Source organism: Mchenga conophoros, linkage group LG4 (assembly GCF_057382185.1).
Source record: "Mchenga conophoros isolate Kocher_MC1m ecotype Shallow Benthic linkage group LG4, M_conophoros_male_GT1.1, whole genome shotgun sequence".
NCBI lineage: Eukaryota > Metazoa > Chordata > Actinopteri > Cichliformes > Cichlidae > Mchenga > Mchenga conophoros.
The window spans coordinates 20,927,440-20,945,797 of NC_140529.1; the positions used below are offsets into that span (position 1 = coordinate 20,927,440).

Sequence of the window (18,358 nt, forward strand, 5' to 3'; positions counted from 1 at the left end):
ATACACATTTCAACTTTGACAATGGATGAATGAGAAGGAAAGAGATGTGTGATCAGAGAAACAGATACCAAGAGTGCAGAAGAAGAAAATGAGGAGGAAAAAGTGAGAGAACTTTACCCGCTGCCGCTGCTGCTCGTAGTCCGAAGAGAGATATGAGTAAGAGGTGAGAACAACAAGACAGAGGAGACAAGGTGGGATAAAGAAACAGAATGGGACACAGAAAAGGAAGGATTTTGAGGGAAACATCCATATGAGAGAGAGAAAGGGGAAAAAAGAAAAGACAGTACCTTCTCTTGTTAGATCAACCAACCTACTCACACATTCAGATAATCTCTTACATTCACAATTTAGCCCCCCCCCCAAAAAAAAAAAAAACAACAAAACAAAACTGCTTGATGAGTGTGCAAGATTTCAAATGGTAACTAGTGCTACTCTGAAAATGATCTAATGTGTAAAACGTCATGATTAACAATTAAATATTCAAATTACTATTATTAAGGACCAGCAAGCCCACATATAAACTCATTTCAGGCACATAGCAGAGTAAACACTACCTGGTGAAAAAAACCATCTTAGAATGTCAACGTGCGCTTCAAGGCAAACCAAACTTGATTAGTCATCATCTCTGACTCTGAGCCTGTCTGGATCTGAACCTCAGTCTGACTGCAGAAATATGAAGGACAGCTGCATAAGTGGTCCAAGACACAGCAGCCCTCAGACCAGAATAATTTGATTAAGGGAGTGATAAACATCTCCAACAAGACTTCTGATCGCTTCAGGAGTGCTGTTTGATTTCACCAATTGAATTAAGGTACTATCTGGATGGGTAGGAATCTTTTCTTACTGGTTCCGATCTCCCATCAGCCATTAGCATGATAAACCTCTACTATAGTCAAATTGGGCTTGTTTGTTCGTTTTCTTCAGATTAAGGCTACATTATAATTCATACTCAACATTTCCACTGGATGAATTTGGTCTTGCAGAGAAGATACACAGAGAAAGAAAATTCAGCAGTGAAACAGAAAGAGGTTGGGACACACAGAAAAGGTGGAGACAAAGATCTCTGTATATACAAACAGAGAGACACAAATTCAACTAAAATGAGGGGAAAGAGTGTTGGTTAAAACACACACACATATAAAGATGATTCACAAAGAGTGAACGTCTTGACAATGGATCACCTCTACCAGAACCGTGGAGCACCTGCCATGTTCATGAGTTCTTAATTCAGCTGGACTTTAACAATGTACTACGGCATAGTTATAAAGTGAGCAGATAAGCTGGACAACCTAGTTTATGTTAGATTAAACCAAAACTATTTTAGCATAACTGCATTTGAAAGCTGGAAGGTTTTTATTAGTTGAGATTATTGGTAACTTGTTGGGTTTAACTCTTACCCACTGGTGGGGATAGACTGCTGAAGGCACAGACCTGAATCTTGGTGAAATAATTCACGACTATTCCCAGTGACCGTGCCAAAATTTCTAACATTTTTGCCATAGTTCCAGAGACTCTCATTAATTTCAGTAAACAAATTACCGAATGACAAAAAAAGCCTATTTCTTCATTTAAGCGTGCAGAATATTTTCTTCGGTATATCTGGAGAAATACCCGTGAAAGTGCACTGTTTCACAGACTTTTCCGAGACCAGAATGATGAGAAAACTAAGTACATTTTGAGTGTCGTCGTGATGTATGATAAAAAGAGGTGGAAGAATGGACACAAAGTGCAGAGGAGGAGCAGTTCAGTAAAGGTGGCATAAAAGATGGGTCATTAGGACCGCAAAAAAACCCCAACTGTTTGAGGAGATCTGAGGGGACAACGTCACAAGATATCATTCTGGGACTATGAAAATCCAAGGTGTCATCTTTAGTTCAAGTCATTACTCAAGTGTCAGTTTTATTCAATTCAATTCAATAAAACTTTATTGATCCTGAAGGTTGACCCCGAAGGAAATTGGGTTAAGGCTACCGACCTTTGCCAGCGCCGACTTACCCTTCTGACCATACATACATTACACAAACATCACATGGGGAAGACAGGTCAGAGAGGTATAAAGTCAAAAGTTCAAAATGTATTAATTTATTTGTATCACTTAGCTATTCCCATATTAATTTGCAGTATATTAATTGAAGACCTCAAGTGGTTAGATACAGAACACACTCACAGAGTCTCTGAAAGTTTCTCATTTCAGTTCAGTTTAAATAAAACTGTCAAATATATTCGGATTAATACAAATTCTGTACTGTATCACCTATTTACACTTACAGGAGCTGCTCAGCCTGGAAACCCATACTATGAAGCTCCTAATTCATAGTTTTTGTGTTGTTGTTAAATTCAGAGGAGGTTGGGAACTCTGCAGCAGTGTGTTGGTGACTTTTCTACACTGTGTACCTGCCTAACCCTGCTTTGTAACTTTTGTAAGGTCTGCCATATTGTGGTTGTGGTCCATTTTGCAATAATACCAGTTAAGGTTGACTGTGGAATATTTAAAAGGGAAGAAAGTTCATGAACTGACCCTGTTGTAGGTATGGTGTCTTATATTATCACCATGCTTAAATTCACTGAACTCTTTAGAACAACAAATGTTTGTAAAGGCAGACTGTATGGCTAGGTGCCTGATCTGTGGCAAAAGCTGTAGTTAAAAGAGTGTGAAGCCCAAAACTTTTGTCCATAAGTGTATGTTACTGGTGTTTAAGTTAAAATGAGCAGAGCATCCTCCATCCAAGAGGCTCCAAGTCCACCAACTTCAATGACCCAACACAGAAGAATGCTAGGTGCCTTATAATCCAAGTGTCCAAAAGCTCATAGCAGTTTAAGCTATGTAGGTTTGCTTTCAGTCACTTCCACAGTAAAAACAATATCCAGTGTCTTCACATATTGCAGACCTGTGTAAAAATCTATGGTATATCATTATCATTAATTTGAGAGCACATATATATTATGCGGAAACATATCTACTAGGGGTGCAACAATACTCGTATCGATATTGAACCGTTCGATACAGTGCTTTCGGTTCAGTATGCATATGTATCGAACAATACAAATTTTTTTATTTATTTTATCAACTTTTCTTCTGACCATGCTGTCTGTGTTGAGCGCTCAGTGGATGTGCGTTCGACTACTCCGCCTAGGCTGCACTGTCGAGTGCAAATCCACTGAGCGCAGCGCGAGCTAGCAAGACAGAAGCTAAGCTCGTTGCAACATGGCAACTGCCTTAACGCTACCCGAAATTGAACCTCCCCCACCCTCATTCAGAGCTGGCGTTTGGTACTATCTTGGTTTTCATGTGAAGCATGACCCTGATGGTAAGCGCGTCATGGACAAAAGTAAAACAGTATGTCGGATGTGCCACGCAATGCTCAATTTGTGGGAACTAGTGCGTTAGCACAGTTAGCTTGTTAACGTGTTAACGCCATCCAGCCCCACGCACGGGGCGATCCATGGTAACTTGTTAACGGAGATTTGCCGCGTTATGGCGTTAATGTCATTTTAACGAGATTAACGCTGACAGCACTAGTGGGAACACAACAAATATGACTGCACATTTACGCCGACATCATCCTAGTGCAAAGACAAGTGGAAGCAGACAAAAACAACAAGCACGCATGCTACAAACTTTACCCGGATCATTTAGACAGAGCACATGATTCTCCTTATGGGGACCTGATATGTTTAATATGCTGCAGAGAATATAGCCCAGAAGAAGCGTATAGTATAGCTTTTATTTTGAAAAGAGCCATTTCTCTGTCATAAACTCTCTTTTCCAAAGATGAGTGATTTCTCGATCAGATAGATATTTTTATTATTATTATTTTGTTGTTTCAGCAACATTAAATTTAAAAACTGTACTTTTGAGTTAAAATATGGTAAATGGTAAATGGCCTGTATTTATATAGCGCTTTACTAGTCCCTAAGGACCCCAAAGCGCTTTACATATCCAGTCATCCACCCATTCACACACATATTCACACACTGGTGATGGCAAGCTACATTGTAGCCACAGCCACCCTGGGGCGCACTGAAAGAGGCGATATAAATATATATTTATAATTTTAATAAATGACAAATTAAAAAGGCATGAACATTTTTTTGTATCGAAAAAAATATCGAACCGTGACACCAAAGCATCGACCCGAACCGAACTGTGAATTTTGTGTATCGTTGCACCCCTAATATCTACATATATGTGTATATATTATATCCAAAACATGACATCACATTAATGCAGACTTCTAAATCTATAAATTGCTTTATATTCTCACATACCATGCAAAAGCAAAATTCATGCTTTGTACCAGCATAGCACTTATTATCTACAGCCTAACTCAGTAATCAACATGTAGTTGTATTTTTATCTTTACAGCCATGCAAATCAAGTAAAGATTAAAGTACCTGCTTTGTAGTAGAGAACGTAGTTGAGAATTTTGGTGACCTGGCCGGGGTTTGCATGGGCCCTTTTACTTTAGAACGCCCTGGGCACTAAAGGGTTACAGGTGCAAAGGGTGGTCCTCACCTCTCACATGGGGAGGTAGATAGGGAGAGGATGCTGGGATCTATTTTATAATGTGGGAGTGTTTACGCAGAAGCTGGAAGGAGCTTGAAATAGGAGGGGCTTAAAAATTAAAGGACTGCAGGAGCAAAATGTGAACGTAAGAGAAATGAAGTAAGGACATGGCCAAAAAAAGAGGACAGGTCTTTTGCACTCTAAATAAAGGTAAGACTTGGGTTTATGGTGGAGGATAACAGGACACAAGAGAATGAAAAAGTGCCAAGAGAGAAAATGTATGCGAGTGAATGAAAGAAAAGTGTGTAGGATAGAGAAAGTAGAGGCCAAAAATCAGCCATGGTTGAGTGAAGAAGAACAGGGGACGCTGTACTCCAAGGTACCAGTGAGAGGGGAGAGGAGCGGGAGAGGAGAAAAGAGAGCAGAGGGGGAAGCAGGAGGGAGACTTACGCTAAGGCGTAGGCGTAGGCCACCAGAGCACCACTAACCACTATAAAGTCAAGGATGTTCCACAAGTCCCGGAAATAAGAGCCCTGGTGCAAGACCAACCCCAGATCCACCATCTAGAAAAGAGACCAAAAACAAGGACCCATTACAGCCTTTATCAAAAAGAGGAGAATGTTTGTCTCAACACGGAGGAAAAATGCTGATTTGTCTCACCTTTACTAACATCTCAAAAGTAAAAACTCCTGTAAAGACGTAGTCAAAATAGCGCAGAACCTGCACAAAGAAAAAGTGAGCATATGATGATTTTGTATTTTAGATAAGTGCAGTGTTGCACTTATTTTGCATCATCTGATATTATATTACTAAAGAAGGCAGTACTTTAAACTTCAACTGTTTCCTGTGCATGTGTGGTCTGTGAGTTTGTATCATTTTGCTGAGTCTGAACACAGAAAATCCTGAATATTGTGTGTGCCACTTAATTGTCTACCCACTATAAAACTGTCAATAATCATTTTAAGTGCTGGATTTATATGTTCTATCTCATACTCTATATAGTTAATTCATTTACTGCTCAGACCTCCACGCACGTAAGGCTTGGGAGATGGCAAAAATAACCTTGAGAGTAAATACAAAAACTAATAGATAAATTATATGCATAATATTTTTGTTGCCAAAAGAACCAATAATACATGTATGATGAATTTCTTACATCGTTTCGAGGGGAATTGGGCCAAACAGGGTCTTCAGCTGCCAGGGCAATACTGCTCATTGCAATGACCAGCAGGATGCACATCTCAAAATAACGCAGGGTGCAAATGTAATGGCATGCTCGTCGAAACCTAGGAGCAGACAAAGATATTTGTTTTTCTCTTGCATTAATGCAATGCATACCATTATGTTTAATTTATAACTATAATGAAGGCCATTGTGGAGGCTAAACAAAATTTAAATCCCTCTCAAATACTCAACTAATGTTTAAACAGCTCTGTGTTAATGTTTACACAAACTAGACCTGCTCATTTGCTAAAATTAGGCTTTGTGTCTTCAACAAATTTTAGCAAATGACCTCTTTTCATGCTATGCCAGCACAGTCTAGAATACATGACATCATAGCTGGACTGGCCATCGGGCGATTTTTTGTTTTTATGGGCCGATGGATTTTTTTTTTTTTTTTAGGAAGGGTATATATAATGAAAGGTGTTGGATTGGCCAATTGGTCATGATCGACTCTGGGCTGGACCAATTACAGCCGAGGAGGCCAAATGCACCCGCCCCCTTGTTTAGCAATCACGTGATTTTCGCGCATTGCATGCCGGGAACTCGTGGCAAAACAATCCAAGTACCGCATCAAACGCAAGCATTTGCAGCACCGCAAAACGTTCATTCTCCGGTTCCAATACCTTCTTGTTTTTTCTTTGCCGCACAAAAAAGGAATGTACAAAACAAAGGAGAACAATGCCGGTCCGTACAAAGACAGACTCGACGAAAAGACAAAGAAAAGATACGAGGAAAAATCAAACCAGTGAAAGGGTTAGACCCTTACCAGCACACAGAGGGACAAAATACGTTAGCGTGCTGCCCAACTTTCACCACGCTCATATTTATAATTACACGGTTCTTGGGGTGAGTGCATACACTCATGAAGTTTAGTAACTTCAGGTCACTGCAACAAGCCCAGGAACAGTTTACTGACGGAGGGGTATAGGACCTTGAAATGCACCGTGTAGAACGAAAGACCATCGTACGAACAAAGGTAAGTTTACCAGTCTCACAAATCGTCTTCATAAATACACATTCGTTAACCGTTTATTAATAGGACCTTTGAGCTCAATGGTAATTAATTAGCAGTGGAAATAATTTCTGGTTCATTACAGAAATGTAGCAGTGACAATAATACTGTATGCTGTAATCGCACTGGACAATTAGTGATACAAAAAAACTGTTTTATCCTGTGAATAAACGTATATGTTTTTGTCAATGTACGATAATAACAGAAGCGAAACGCAATATCGTGTCAGGACAATTCACTATTTATGCACAATAAATAAAGGAGCATAGCGCGACAATTTCTGTTCAGCGCCAGACTTGCTTGTAACCTATATCACCAATTATGTTATGAAAATGACGCATTAACTACAACAGCAGACTGACCTTTGTGGGAATGCTTGGAGCAGACTAACCTGTGAGCTGGAGTGTTCTGGGACGTTATATTTGGTATATCCAGACCATCCGTCGGCTCTTACTTCGGAAACATGGCTTAAAACATTTCTCTTCAATGACGTAATCCGATTAAAAAAAAAACGATCGGCTTCCTGTGGCTGTCATGCGACCGGCTGTTGCAGTTAATAATACAACAGCTTCTTGCCATTTTTTGTGTTTCTTTTTATCGCTGTGTAACTGAGTTCAATTGAAAGCCTGCGTGCGCTAGTACCTCTTGCCACAAGTTCCCAGAATCCTTTGCGGTTTTACCCCTGAATGACATCACATTTTCAATCTTTATCCTGGTGGGCCGGTCTCTAGTCAAAATGCCCGGGCCGATTTTTTGTCCCAGTCCAGCCTTGCATGACATTATGATTGAGCTTCATTTGAAATAGTTTTTGAGATAGTGACAGGCAAGTCAATCTTTCCATCAGCACTGTGGGCAATTGTGGGACCACAGTAGAAAAGCTAAAGTAAAGCAGGGTTTACCCAAATATCAATCTGGGAATCCATCAGTTTGTCAGTGGCCGGGCAGTGGCAGTCTTTTCTTGGTTTCTGGTGTAGCTATCAGGATCAGATAACTGATATGTGGTTCATGCCTCCATTTTCCATCCATTGGGCAAACCATTGTAAGGTACAGACAATTTAATAGACTGCTAAATCCACACCAAACTGCATCAAATTAACTAAAGAGGCAAGAGTAGCTGTCTAGACACTAACTACATCCTTCCCTACCCTCAAAATATTATACCAACAATCAACTTTATCTCATACTTTTGGATCAAAAGTCAACTACAATAAAGCTGACTTTTGACTGTGCAAAGTGTAGGCAACAGAAAACAGCTATACAGCATTAGAGGAGTGGAGATATGGACATTACTTTTTTTCACTGCACAAAAGGACAAGAGCGTGAAGGTAAAATGGAAACTGCATCCATTATAGTATTATACTGCTTCATCTCTTTGCAAACATCTGCACAGACAGCATGCTAACGCAAAGCTAGCCAAGAATGATGATAAAGCTGAGTGCATGTTGACCCCAGCCCAGCAGCCAGAGCCTGAACTTCAACAAGTAACAAAAGCAGTGATGAGCAGTCAGGCTTGCAGCCTCTGTTTTGACCTGTTTATGTTTCTCATGCTTTCAAGTCTCTTTGGGCTGGTTTTCATCTTTGCTTTGTGTTGCTGACTTTGTGTTCACACTTAAGGAAAGATGTGTCCTCATTAGGATAGGGATTTAGCCAAAGGTTTATATGGTTAACTGGTAATTATGAGACAGTGTGTTTCAGTTTGCAATTTGTGCATATACTACGTGTGCTAGCCTGTGCATTGGTAATTGTTAGTACGTATCACTTACGGATTGGTGGTCGAGAAGATGAACATGGAGCTATATGGAGGCATGGGCCTAGGCCCTCCTTCCCCTCCTTCCTCATCATCATTTGTAGGAGGTGGCAGAGGTTCAGTGTTGGCATTTTTATTAACTGAAGGTAGGAGGAAAACATTGTAAAGAGCTATAAAGTAGCAGAAGAAATACAAAAGAAAAGAAAAACACATCCATTCACCCCTACCTTGCAGTATGGCATTGGTGGATGGAAATATGGGCATGTCCACAGCAGTATAATCAGGGTGGGGCAGCCTGATCACACTGTTTGCACGGTGATGTCCGACATTCCCATAACTATCCAACGTGACCAAACTTCCACGAGTGCCACTGTTAGCAAGATGAAGGGCAGATCCAAATCCAGGGGTGACAGTGTGACTGGCCACTGGATAGGGGCGACCCTCGCTAGGTGGTGTAGAACCAGACACCAGTTTGGTGTTCATGAGGTTGTCCATGTCCTCACTGTACTGGCTATTCTGCCTTGAGAGACTCTTTTGGATGGGCCGTGTGGTAGATAGGTTTGGGACACTGCAGTCCCTAGGAAGAGGTCAAAGAAAGAATTACAGCCATCAGATTAGAGGAGATTGTAAAAAGGATGACTGGAAAACGAAAAATGAATGACATACTTCCTTCTGTGTGAGCACATACGCTTCCCCTCGCCCTCTGTTTGGCTTCCACGCCGGCTTCTTCTTGACCTCTTCTCACCGCCATTGCCTGCTCGCTCATGCTCTCCTCCTTCCCTACTCCCATCCACTCCTTTGCTCTTATGTCTTCCAGATTTTCCAGCTCCTCCCCCACCTTCCTCACCATCTTCAGCATTCTTTCGATGTGACCTTGGCTTCCTGTGTTCGGACTGCCCTCCTCCTCGACTCCCAGTCCGCGTGTGGTGATGGCGCCTGGATACCCTCTCCTCTGAACCCGGCCCAGGAATCACTGTAGCATCCAGACGGACATGAGAGCTGTGGTGATGCTCACTTTTGCGGCTCCGTCTACTCTCCGTGGATTCTCCCCGCTCCATGGGAGGTCTGGGTGGACCTGAACCTCCTCCACCATCCCCTCCCACTTGGCCATGGTGCTCAGGATGGTGCTGGCTGACACAGAAGTCTGAGTTGTTGCCAGTTGTCTTGTTTGTGTTGTTATTACGATTTTCATGGGGGTCCACCACTAAGGGTCGATCAAGATGGGTCTTCATGTCTGGACGGATGTGACGTGAATAGTTGACCTGCAAGGAAACGAATGGATAGCGAAACAGCACAGAAGGAATAATTTTAAATTTTGTGATTCATGAGAGGAGGCAAAACTTTAGAAGACCTACATTTCAGTTATATATTGGAAATTTCCAACCAATATTTAGACCATAGTTGGTAAATAAGCCACCGATAAATGATTAACAAGAACAAATGAAAACCAATAAAAGTCATCATCAACACTCGTGGCCATAACTTGTGTACACTGATAGCACAAGTCTAGGGGCCCTTTTTGCCTTTTCCTTTACATTGTTGTGCTCCTCCCTCCCTGTCCTTGCCTTCCAGCGGTCATCTGCGTCCAATTCGTTATAGAGGGCCTCGCGGCTGGATGCCAGAGTCTGCTTCCTCAGCTCCTTGGTGCGCTGCTCCCACACTGACTTGTTGACTCCCTTAATGTGGTTCTTCTGCTGCTCCTTGCTGCAAAATGAAGAATGGTGGAAAAGGTAGAAAGGGATTGGCCTCGTTAAGACCTGCTTTAAGACTTGATGCTATGCAAATGAACGCACAAAGACATGAGAATGATGAAGTGGAAACCAACACTAAAAATATAAGTACATCAAATAGCAAGGACATAAAGACACACTGGGGGCCACAGACACTTAAAGGGTCATTTGACTGGACCTATAAAACAACGCAGCTCTTAACAGAACAGGGCTTTGGGTATCTGCACAGCTTGCCGAAGCACAAGGCAGGATGGCCCTATTTTGGTAAACCACGTGGGAAACAGTGTGGAGGATAACACTGAGGCGAGGTCCGAATTTGTTCAAATTATACACAACTAATCATCCCATGCTAAAGTACATACAATTTAATGGACAGATTTTGTGCAGAGCAAAAATAGCCATTGAGCTGAATTGAATGGTTTATATTAGTTAGAATAACTGATTTCTTGTTTTTGCAAAAAGATGAGATAAAAAAACACCCCCAAACTGTCAGTGACCACCTCCTTTCTTACCCTCCAAAATTTCTATCAACTTTAACTTACTTTTCTCTCAGGGCCAACAGTCAATGACAATAAAGCAACAGCCGTAGGCAACAGAAACAGTACTTTAAAAAATAAGCCAACATAAAGAAAAAGCTAAACAAATAAAATAAAATAAGCCAGATATGTACAATAATTTTGAAAAAAACAGATGTTACGAACAAAGGGCCAAGAAAAGGATAGAGATCTAAAACATGAAAAAAGCAAGGAATGGTTGTAAAGTCAATAAACAGAAGGAAGTCATAAATGAATAAACAAATAAATAAATACCAGTCCAGAAAGGGGTCAGAAGCGTTGTGACACTCACTGTGTACTTTGTTGCTGAGGAGGGAAACAGCTGGTGAGTGAGATGACACAAAAGAACAGAAGGAGGATTTCATTCCAAAATGGGCTATCCATTTATTTTTTTAAAAGAAAGGAAAAAAAACACAAAGTGCCAACTCTAAAAAAAATTATCGCTATCCACGACAAAAGTGTTACATGTCTAAACTACTAAAAAAGTAAACTATAATCCTGAAATCCAAAAATGGAAGCGAATCTTAGAATATTTTTTGTCAAAAATTTAAGCATTTTGGAATGCAACCCTTCGTACACACAGACACAAAAGACACATACACACACTCAACAAAATCCATTTTCTTCTATCACTCATTTTCCCTTCCCAAGTGCTGCTGTTGTGCGCTGATCAGTTTTACTTCTTTATAATGTACTGCACATGTTTACCCTTCACTCTCTTTTTCCACTGAAGCTGCTACATTAAAAAAATACTTACCAAAATATGGTCCTGTGGGTATATCCTACATGACAACATACACTGGCATTATGACAACATGTTTTAAAATTTTAATAAAACATGTAATATCTGCATATTTTTGACCTGTACTGAAAACTGATAAACCCTGAAAAGCTTACAGTAAGATTTAAAAATAAACATTTTAAATATGAAATGCTCTGCTTTGTCTTAAAGAGGGTTAGGGGCACTTAAAAAAGTAGATACATTTTGGTCATGAATTTATTTCTGAATTCAGAATTTGTACATGATCCTCTTCCTAACACAAAATAGCACGCTAATAATTTAAAGGACCAAATCTATAAGGACAACCTAATTTAATATGATTTTTATTGTTTCCAAAGGCTTCTTTAAGCTTATTAAAAACACAGTGCTGAAACTTTTAAAAAAATTATTCACTATCATTAGAATAATACTTCCTAAAATGTCTTTGCACTCTGTTTAGAATGCATGGCTGTTTAAGAGAGAGCAATTTCCTTTTGAGAGTACAAACTGGACTTGTGTTGCCTTGGTTTTACGTAGTTTTCTCTGAGTCTGCCATATCTTCTTAAGAGATTCTTCATGCACCACTGATGTCCCCAAGTTTAAAATCCCTCCTTGGGAAAACAGGGACGATCTCCTCTTGAATTTAAATGTCTTTCTGTCTCTATCTCTCTCTTTCTTTTATTTGCACCACAGAAATTAGGGATTTGGATTTACACTGGCACAGTAGAACGTAAGGCAATCTGCAGCCCTACAATGCTTAAAGCTTAACCGAGACTCTATGGTAAACCTCTGTCCTACAGTCTGCTTTCAAAAGATTCAAGCAATTAGGCAGCATGGTTTGTGAAGGTTGTTTTTCTGGATAAATTTGGACAAAAAACCATGGTAACCTAGAGAAGAAATGCTGGATACTATACCAAACCGACATTACCTGAAAACTTCTTTTCTCACACACTCACATACATCCACACACATACACACATACAGACAGATACACATAAACTGTAGTGAAAATAAGACATATTTATATCATAATTCCAAGTAAATTAAACTGATTACACAGACACAGATGGTCACTTCATAGTGAAGCACACTACACGGCACAAACAGTAACAAGAACCTAAGCGATTCATAAAATGATGGAAATGTTAATAAGCATATGTACGTGTGAGTGTATTGAGCTAAAACTCTAGGGCATGTTTGTTCATTGTACCTGCGAGTGACAATGAGTGAGCACAGTCTCACACACCAAACTGCTAAGGACACGACTGTGCTATTACGTATGGTATTTAAAAACAAACATGGTACTCCTGTGTTGTGCTGAACGTATTTTCATGCACGTATTTGTATCTGAGAGCAAAGTGTGTGAACTTTACCAGACGTGAAAGTACAGAGCCTTGTGTGTACAGAGAAAAGGGATCAAAGACTAAGACGAAAAGTAAAGGAGAAGAAAGAGATGACAGAGAGAAGGACGAGAAGCAAGTATATGTGTGTTTAGGCTATCCCCAATTTCCTTTCCTTGCCAGATAGATGAAGACATGATTTATTCCACTATGATGACAAAATGGCAAAATATACAGAGAATTTTTACATTCATGAACTTTAAATTTTATATTGAAACAGAAAAAAGTCAGTTTGGAAGATGCTATTTGATCAATGAATATATTGCAATTCTAAGAAAAAAGTGGGGCTGTGTACTTTTGAAGGGTAATTAGTCAATAAAGCTCATTGTGATGAAAGACTATTTGCAATCACCAACATCACCACACGTTCATAAGGTGATGAAGTGATGTTTTAAGAATCCAAACTTGAACAGATTATGGTTCACTGACGGTTTTCCTGACTTCAAACACTCAACTGTGCTATACCGTCCACTTCCCAAAGTGCTGAGTCCGACATAAGTACTAGACTCCCAGATGGTGACACAAAAGTAATAGAGACAGAGACTCACGCTGCAATGGAGAGGTTTGCAGCAGATAGTGGGCTAACTTCAGCCACTTCCTTGGCTTTCTGCAGGGCAATCTTCTGATTGGCAGCTTCCTCTTCTTCCTGTTCATCCTGCAAATGTGGATTAGAAAATAAATCAAAACCCAAATATGATAAAGGCAGGAAAAATTCACATGAGGGAAGCAGAAGAAGTTCATTGATTAGAGGAGGATAACTCGTGGTTAATGTGTTAGTGTAAGAAACTGCACTCATATTAGACTGTACTATACCTTGGTCAGTTCCTGTGCGTTGGCCAGATTGTCCACAGCGATGGCCAAGAACACATTCAGCAGAGTGTCTGAACACAGAGTTAAAAGCAATCCAGCATCTGGGAGATTGTTTGTGCAAGAGAATACAAAATGTAGATAAAATAATTGGCTAAGCCACTTATATTATAATGTACCTCTTGGCAAGTTGATGTATTGGATTGCAGCGTATCATTATTGCTACAGTATCATCCTTGATACAGATCCCTTAACAGTGTGTGGTTCGACTTACAGATGACAACACAGGTCTGTATCAGTATATGCCAGGACAGTGGATTTATCAGAATCTCAATTAGGATTATGACAGTGACATCTCCGTGTTGACAATCACTTTGGTATTATAATCCCAATTCCAGAAAAATTGGGACGTTGTACAAAATGTAGATAAAAACAGAATGCAGTGGTTTGAAAATCGAATAAAACCCATATTTTATTCACAGTATATCAAAGAAAATATCAAATGTTTAACCTGAGAAAATATACTATTTTAATTACTGACAAAATGCTAGCAATCTAGATTGTGCCTGACAGAGGTTTAACCTGCGTGGCAAAGAAAGGGATTTCTAGAAGTGTTCCCAAGCCCATGCAATGATTGACAGAATCACAGAATTCTGTCTGTTTTCAATGCAGTGCCACCTGAAGGCGAGCATCCATTTCAGGTTATTTAATATTCGAAGATTCAATGTATATATTCCTGGTTCTGGTTCTTTTAGTTGTTTTTCTTATTTGTGTTATATTTGTAGTTTCTGGTCTTAGTTTTGACATCTGGTCTTTAGGTTCTGTTTCCATGCCTCTCCTGTTCGGTGTTCCTTTTCTGTCTCCTTAGTTAGTCTGCTTCCCAGTGTCAAGTGTTATCGTACTTCCTGTCTTATTTTGACAGTCTCTCATCCTGTGTTCTCTGTGTTCGGTTTTGCTTCCCTGTCCTGTTAGGCTGTATTAATTCCAGCGGTGCTCCCTGCTGTTTCCCTTCCTCTCATGATCCTGTGTGCATTTAGGTTCTCTGTATTCCTCCGCTTGTTGTCACATCATCCCTGTCTGCTATGTGCTTCCCTGTGTTTCCACACAGCGCTACATAACATGTCCCTTGTGCACAGAGATTCCTCTGGATTCTGTATTTCATGATATTATGCACTGCATATGATCAGATATTCAAAGCACTCAAAATTTTGCATTATTACAGGAAAAGTTTTCTAATACTGTTCTGCAATTTGTTGACAGTGTTTTTGCAGATTGGTGAACCTCTGCCCATCTTTATTTCTGAGAGACTCTCTCACTCTCTCACATGTTCTTTTTACACCCAATTATGTTACTGACCTGTTGCCAGTGAACCTAACTGGGTGCAAACTCCTTGAGGTGTTTCTTTTTAGACCACTTGCTTTTCCAGCCTTTTGTTGCCCCATCCCAACTTTTTTGAGACATGTTGCCACCTTCAAATTCAAAACAAGCCAGTATTTTTTTTATAAAGCAGTAAAATGTCCCAGTTTTAACATTTAATATGTTTTCCATGTTATATATGGGTTTGTCCACTGCTTCAAAACCTTTGAAGAACTGAGATTGTACATAATATGACTCTGTAGCTGAAGATGAAGAGCTGACTCTGCCCTCAGTCCAGCATGAATAAAAGAAGCATGACTATTTCTCAGAGATTGTTCTTTTTCTTACACGTTCTCACTTTGATCTTTTGTCAGCTGTGCCAAAGAACAGGTTGTCAGTGAATAAAACAGTAAATACAACACTGACTGAAGCTCTTGCAAGTGACCGTTGGAGAGCGCCTGGCCCCTGCAGTGAATTGAGCTTCTCAGGCAGACCATCATGCAGGTTGTTTGTCGGATGGTTTCTGTGCAATGTCTCGATGTTTCAATGCAAGACTAATTGCTTCAATGTCGATATGCCAAAAAAAAAGATTAAAGGAAGTCAGGCAAAGAAAAAAAGTAGCACTTCTATTCAGAGTAACAGCAACTACAAAACAACAGCAAACAGCAATAGGTAGAAAGAAGCATTCTAACTATTCCACCTTTGAGGCTGTCCTAAAGAAAACTGTAAAAAAAATCTGCATTTAACCTTTGTATGACTTTTTACTGTGAGTAAAGTAAAAATGTGTAAAATACATCTACAAATGTCTCCACTCTAAATATCTGAGAGCTGCGCATGCATGTAGGCTTATCTGCAATGTCACTGTCAAGGGATACAGTTGCCAAAAAGCGTGAGTACAATGAAGAAGACGGAGAAGGCCATGCCCTTGTTGACTCCACCCTGAGATTTGATGCCATCATACATCACCATATTCCAGTCCTCGCCGGTCAGGATCTGGCAAACATACACAAATATTCAGACGATGCTATGACGAGCACTCTCACATCCACATATTTGCTCAAAATGCTATAATCAAAGAACAGACTCACCCTTTTCTACACACTACTTAAATATTTGAACATGTTTTAGCAGAATTATGCTCCCACCTAATAATCTTTAAGGGTTCTAGAGTAGCATTTTACATTTTATATCACTTCCTCGTGCGCAAATCCTCTTTAGTCCTTTCAGCGTTTAGCTTTAATCCAGCTTTGTCTTCGATTTTGCGGCTTTTTCTCCCTCCACTAGCCTCTCCCTCCCCTTTTCTCCTTTTACAGTACATCGCTCTCCTCTGCTTACCTGGAACACCGTCATTATTGCTGCGGGAAATGTATCGAAGTTGGTTGGAGGGGTGCCACTTTCAAAATTAAACCTAGCAGTGAAAGAATGAAAAAAATATATATATATATAATAGGAGCTGAGAAAACAGTGAGCATAGAGAGAACGACTGAGAGAGCCAGAGGCAAGCACAACAAATGTTTGTCTGAAAAACCAGCGCTCTGAAAAACTGCCTTAGGTCAACTGGCAATTAGCAAAAACCAATAGGTTAGCAGAAAATTAAATCATGGCTGTTAAAGGGGAAGGAGAGAGACACTGACTGTCCTCCGAAGAGCTGCATGCCCAGCAGCGCAAAGACGACTATGAAGAGGAAGAGCAGGAAGAGCAAGCTGATGATGGACTTCATGGAATTGAGCAGAGACACGACGAGGTTACGCAAAGACGCCCAGTACCTGGGAAACAGACACATGGAAATGATGATAATACCATGTCCTTTATTTTAATGTATGATCATTACTGTATTACAAGTGACTCACTTGGTGACTTTGAAGATCCTCAATAACCTGAGAGCTCGTAGCACACTGATGCCAAACGATGTGCCCGGTTGGATGATGGACCAAAGGACTTCAAATATGCTACCACATATCACCTAATATAAATGTAAGCATATGCAATTATAGATAGTTATTTATTATACTGAGCAAATAATCTACAGACATCAGCATGCAGTATGGCACATTTGTGTTTGTGTAAAGTCTATAGCAGAGGTTTTTTTCATCTATTGTTTTCATCCCACAGGTGTAAAGTCCGTCTATAGACCCGCTTATGAGTTTGTACATTGTGTTATTTTCTTATTGGGTGTGGACTGAGAAGGGCTCACAATGCAGTCGAAGCAGTTGAAGGAGGAGTTGAGGTAGGCCTGTCTGCCCAGGCCGTACAGTTTTACAAACATCTCTGTCAAGAATATTCCCAGGAAGATGAATTCGGCAAAATCTGCACAGAGGGAAGAACACAAAAAGAGATGAGGGTGAAAACCTGAGCGAGTCTCTGTGTGTGTATTCGTCCCAGAACCATTTTTGAAAAAGACTTAGTCTGCATGAAAGGAAAACTGTGTGTGCTTGGATGCGCTTGTGTTAAACGACTGGGTCAGCTCTTTCATGGATTTAGCCACATTAATGAAGAATTTGCTCACCCACTCCTTTTCCAATAATCTGTGATGAAAGTATTTGTGCATTTGCGGAGATAATCGGCCCATACTTGCACTAAGTATGCAAGCATTCACCTCCTACTCACATAGAAAATCTGAAAGTGGTTCAGGCTGGTCGTAGTGCACAACAGCCACACACAGCGTGTTGAGGCCCACCAAACACAGCACGGTCCAGTAGAAGCCCTGGGACTTAACAACATGACGGATAAAGAAGCGAAACCGCCGCTCCCGCCGCTTGAAAGTCGATCCCTCCAGCTTGGAGCTCTTCAAGCTGGCACGAGCAAACGGTGAACCTACCATTCAAAAAGGATAAATGAGGCACATCGTGTATCAACAGCTGCACTGTGACATAAATGAAAAGAAGTCAATGAGTGACCAAAAAGGCGACACAATCACTGGCACTAAAATGTTAATGCTATCTTTTGCCTGTATTTTTTTTTAATACAGGCAAAAGATCCCATCCCATTATTTCTGTAAATTATTAGGAGAGTAAAAGAATGCATTATTCTTTTATAGTGGACAGTTACTAAAGTAGAGTCAACTATATCGATGGACCTCCTATTTGCTGGAACACTACAATTCAATCAACCTTTCGGCACTGAATCTGCTTTTTAAGTACAAATTGATGTATAATTCACTTAAAGGTAGCACATGATCAAAGCTGCCTTATCAATTTTGAATTTCTAGGTTGCACCATGTCCATTATTGCTCTAAAGAATGAAGAAAAAAAGTTTGCTTTC

The 18,358-nt window shown here is 40.2% G+C and overlaps 1 protein-coding gene across 9 annotated transcripts in view; it reads right to left on the bottom strand.

The window, feature by feature from the left end:
- cacna1aa (calcium channel, voltage-dependent, P/Q type, alpha 1A subunit, a) overlaps positions 1–18,358 on the bottom strand; it is a 90,323-nt gene that overhangs the window by 36,639 nt on the left and 35,326 nt on the right. For 5 of the 9 annotated variants that reach the window (XM_085270923.1, XM_085270927.1, XM_085270929.1 and 2 more), the window contains exons 11-26: positions 17,705–17,911; positions 17,292–17,404; positions 16,948–17,060; positions 16,732–16,863; positions 16,433–16,505; positions 15,973–16,090; positions 13,748–13,815; positions 13,483–13,589; positions 11,030–11,080; positions 10,026–10,194; positions 9,157–9,752; positions 8,718–9,067; positions 8,507–8,630; positions 5,664–5,793; positions 5,168–5,227; positions 4,958–5,070 (exon numbers count right to left, since the gene is read on the bottom strand). In XM_085270923.1, the coding sequence (XP_085127049.1) occupies positions 4,958–5,070; positions 5,168–5,227; positions 5,664–5,793; positions 8,507–8,630; positions 8,718–9,067; positions 9,157–9,752; positions 10,026–10,194; positions 11,030–11,080; positions 13,483–13,589; positions 13,748–13,815; positions 15,973–16,090; positions 16,433–16,505; positions 16,732–16,863; positions 16,948–17,060; positions 17,292–17,404; positions 17,705–17,911 (2,524 nt within the window). The remainder of the gene's footprint in view (positions 1–4,957; positions 5,071–5,167; positions 5,228–5,663; positions 5,794–8,506; positions 8,631–8,717; positions 9,068–9,156; positions 9,753–10,025; positions 10,195–11,029; positions 11,081–13,482; positions 13,590–13,747; positions 13,816–15,972; positions 16,091–16,432; positions 16,506–16,731; positions 16,864–16,947; positions 17,061–17,291; positions 17,405–17,704; positions 17,912–18,358) is intronic. The other 4 variants (XM_085270930.1, XM_085270926.1, XM_085270924.1 and 1 more) reach the window with 3 other exon arrangements.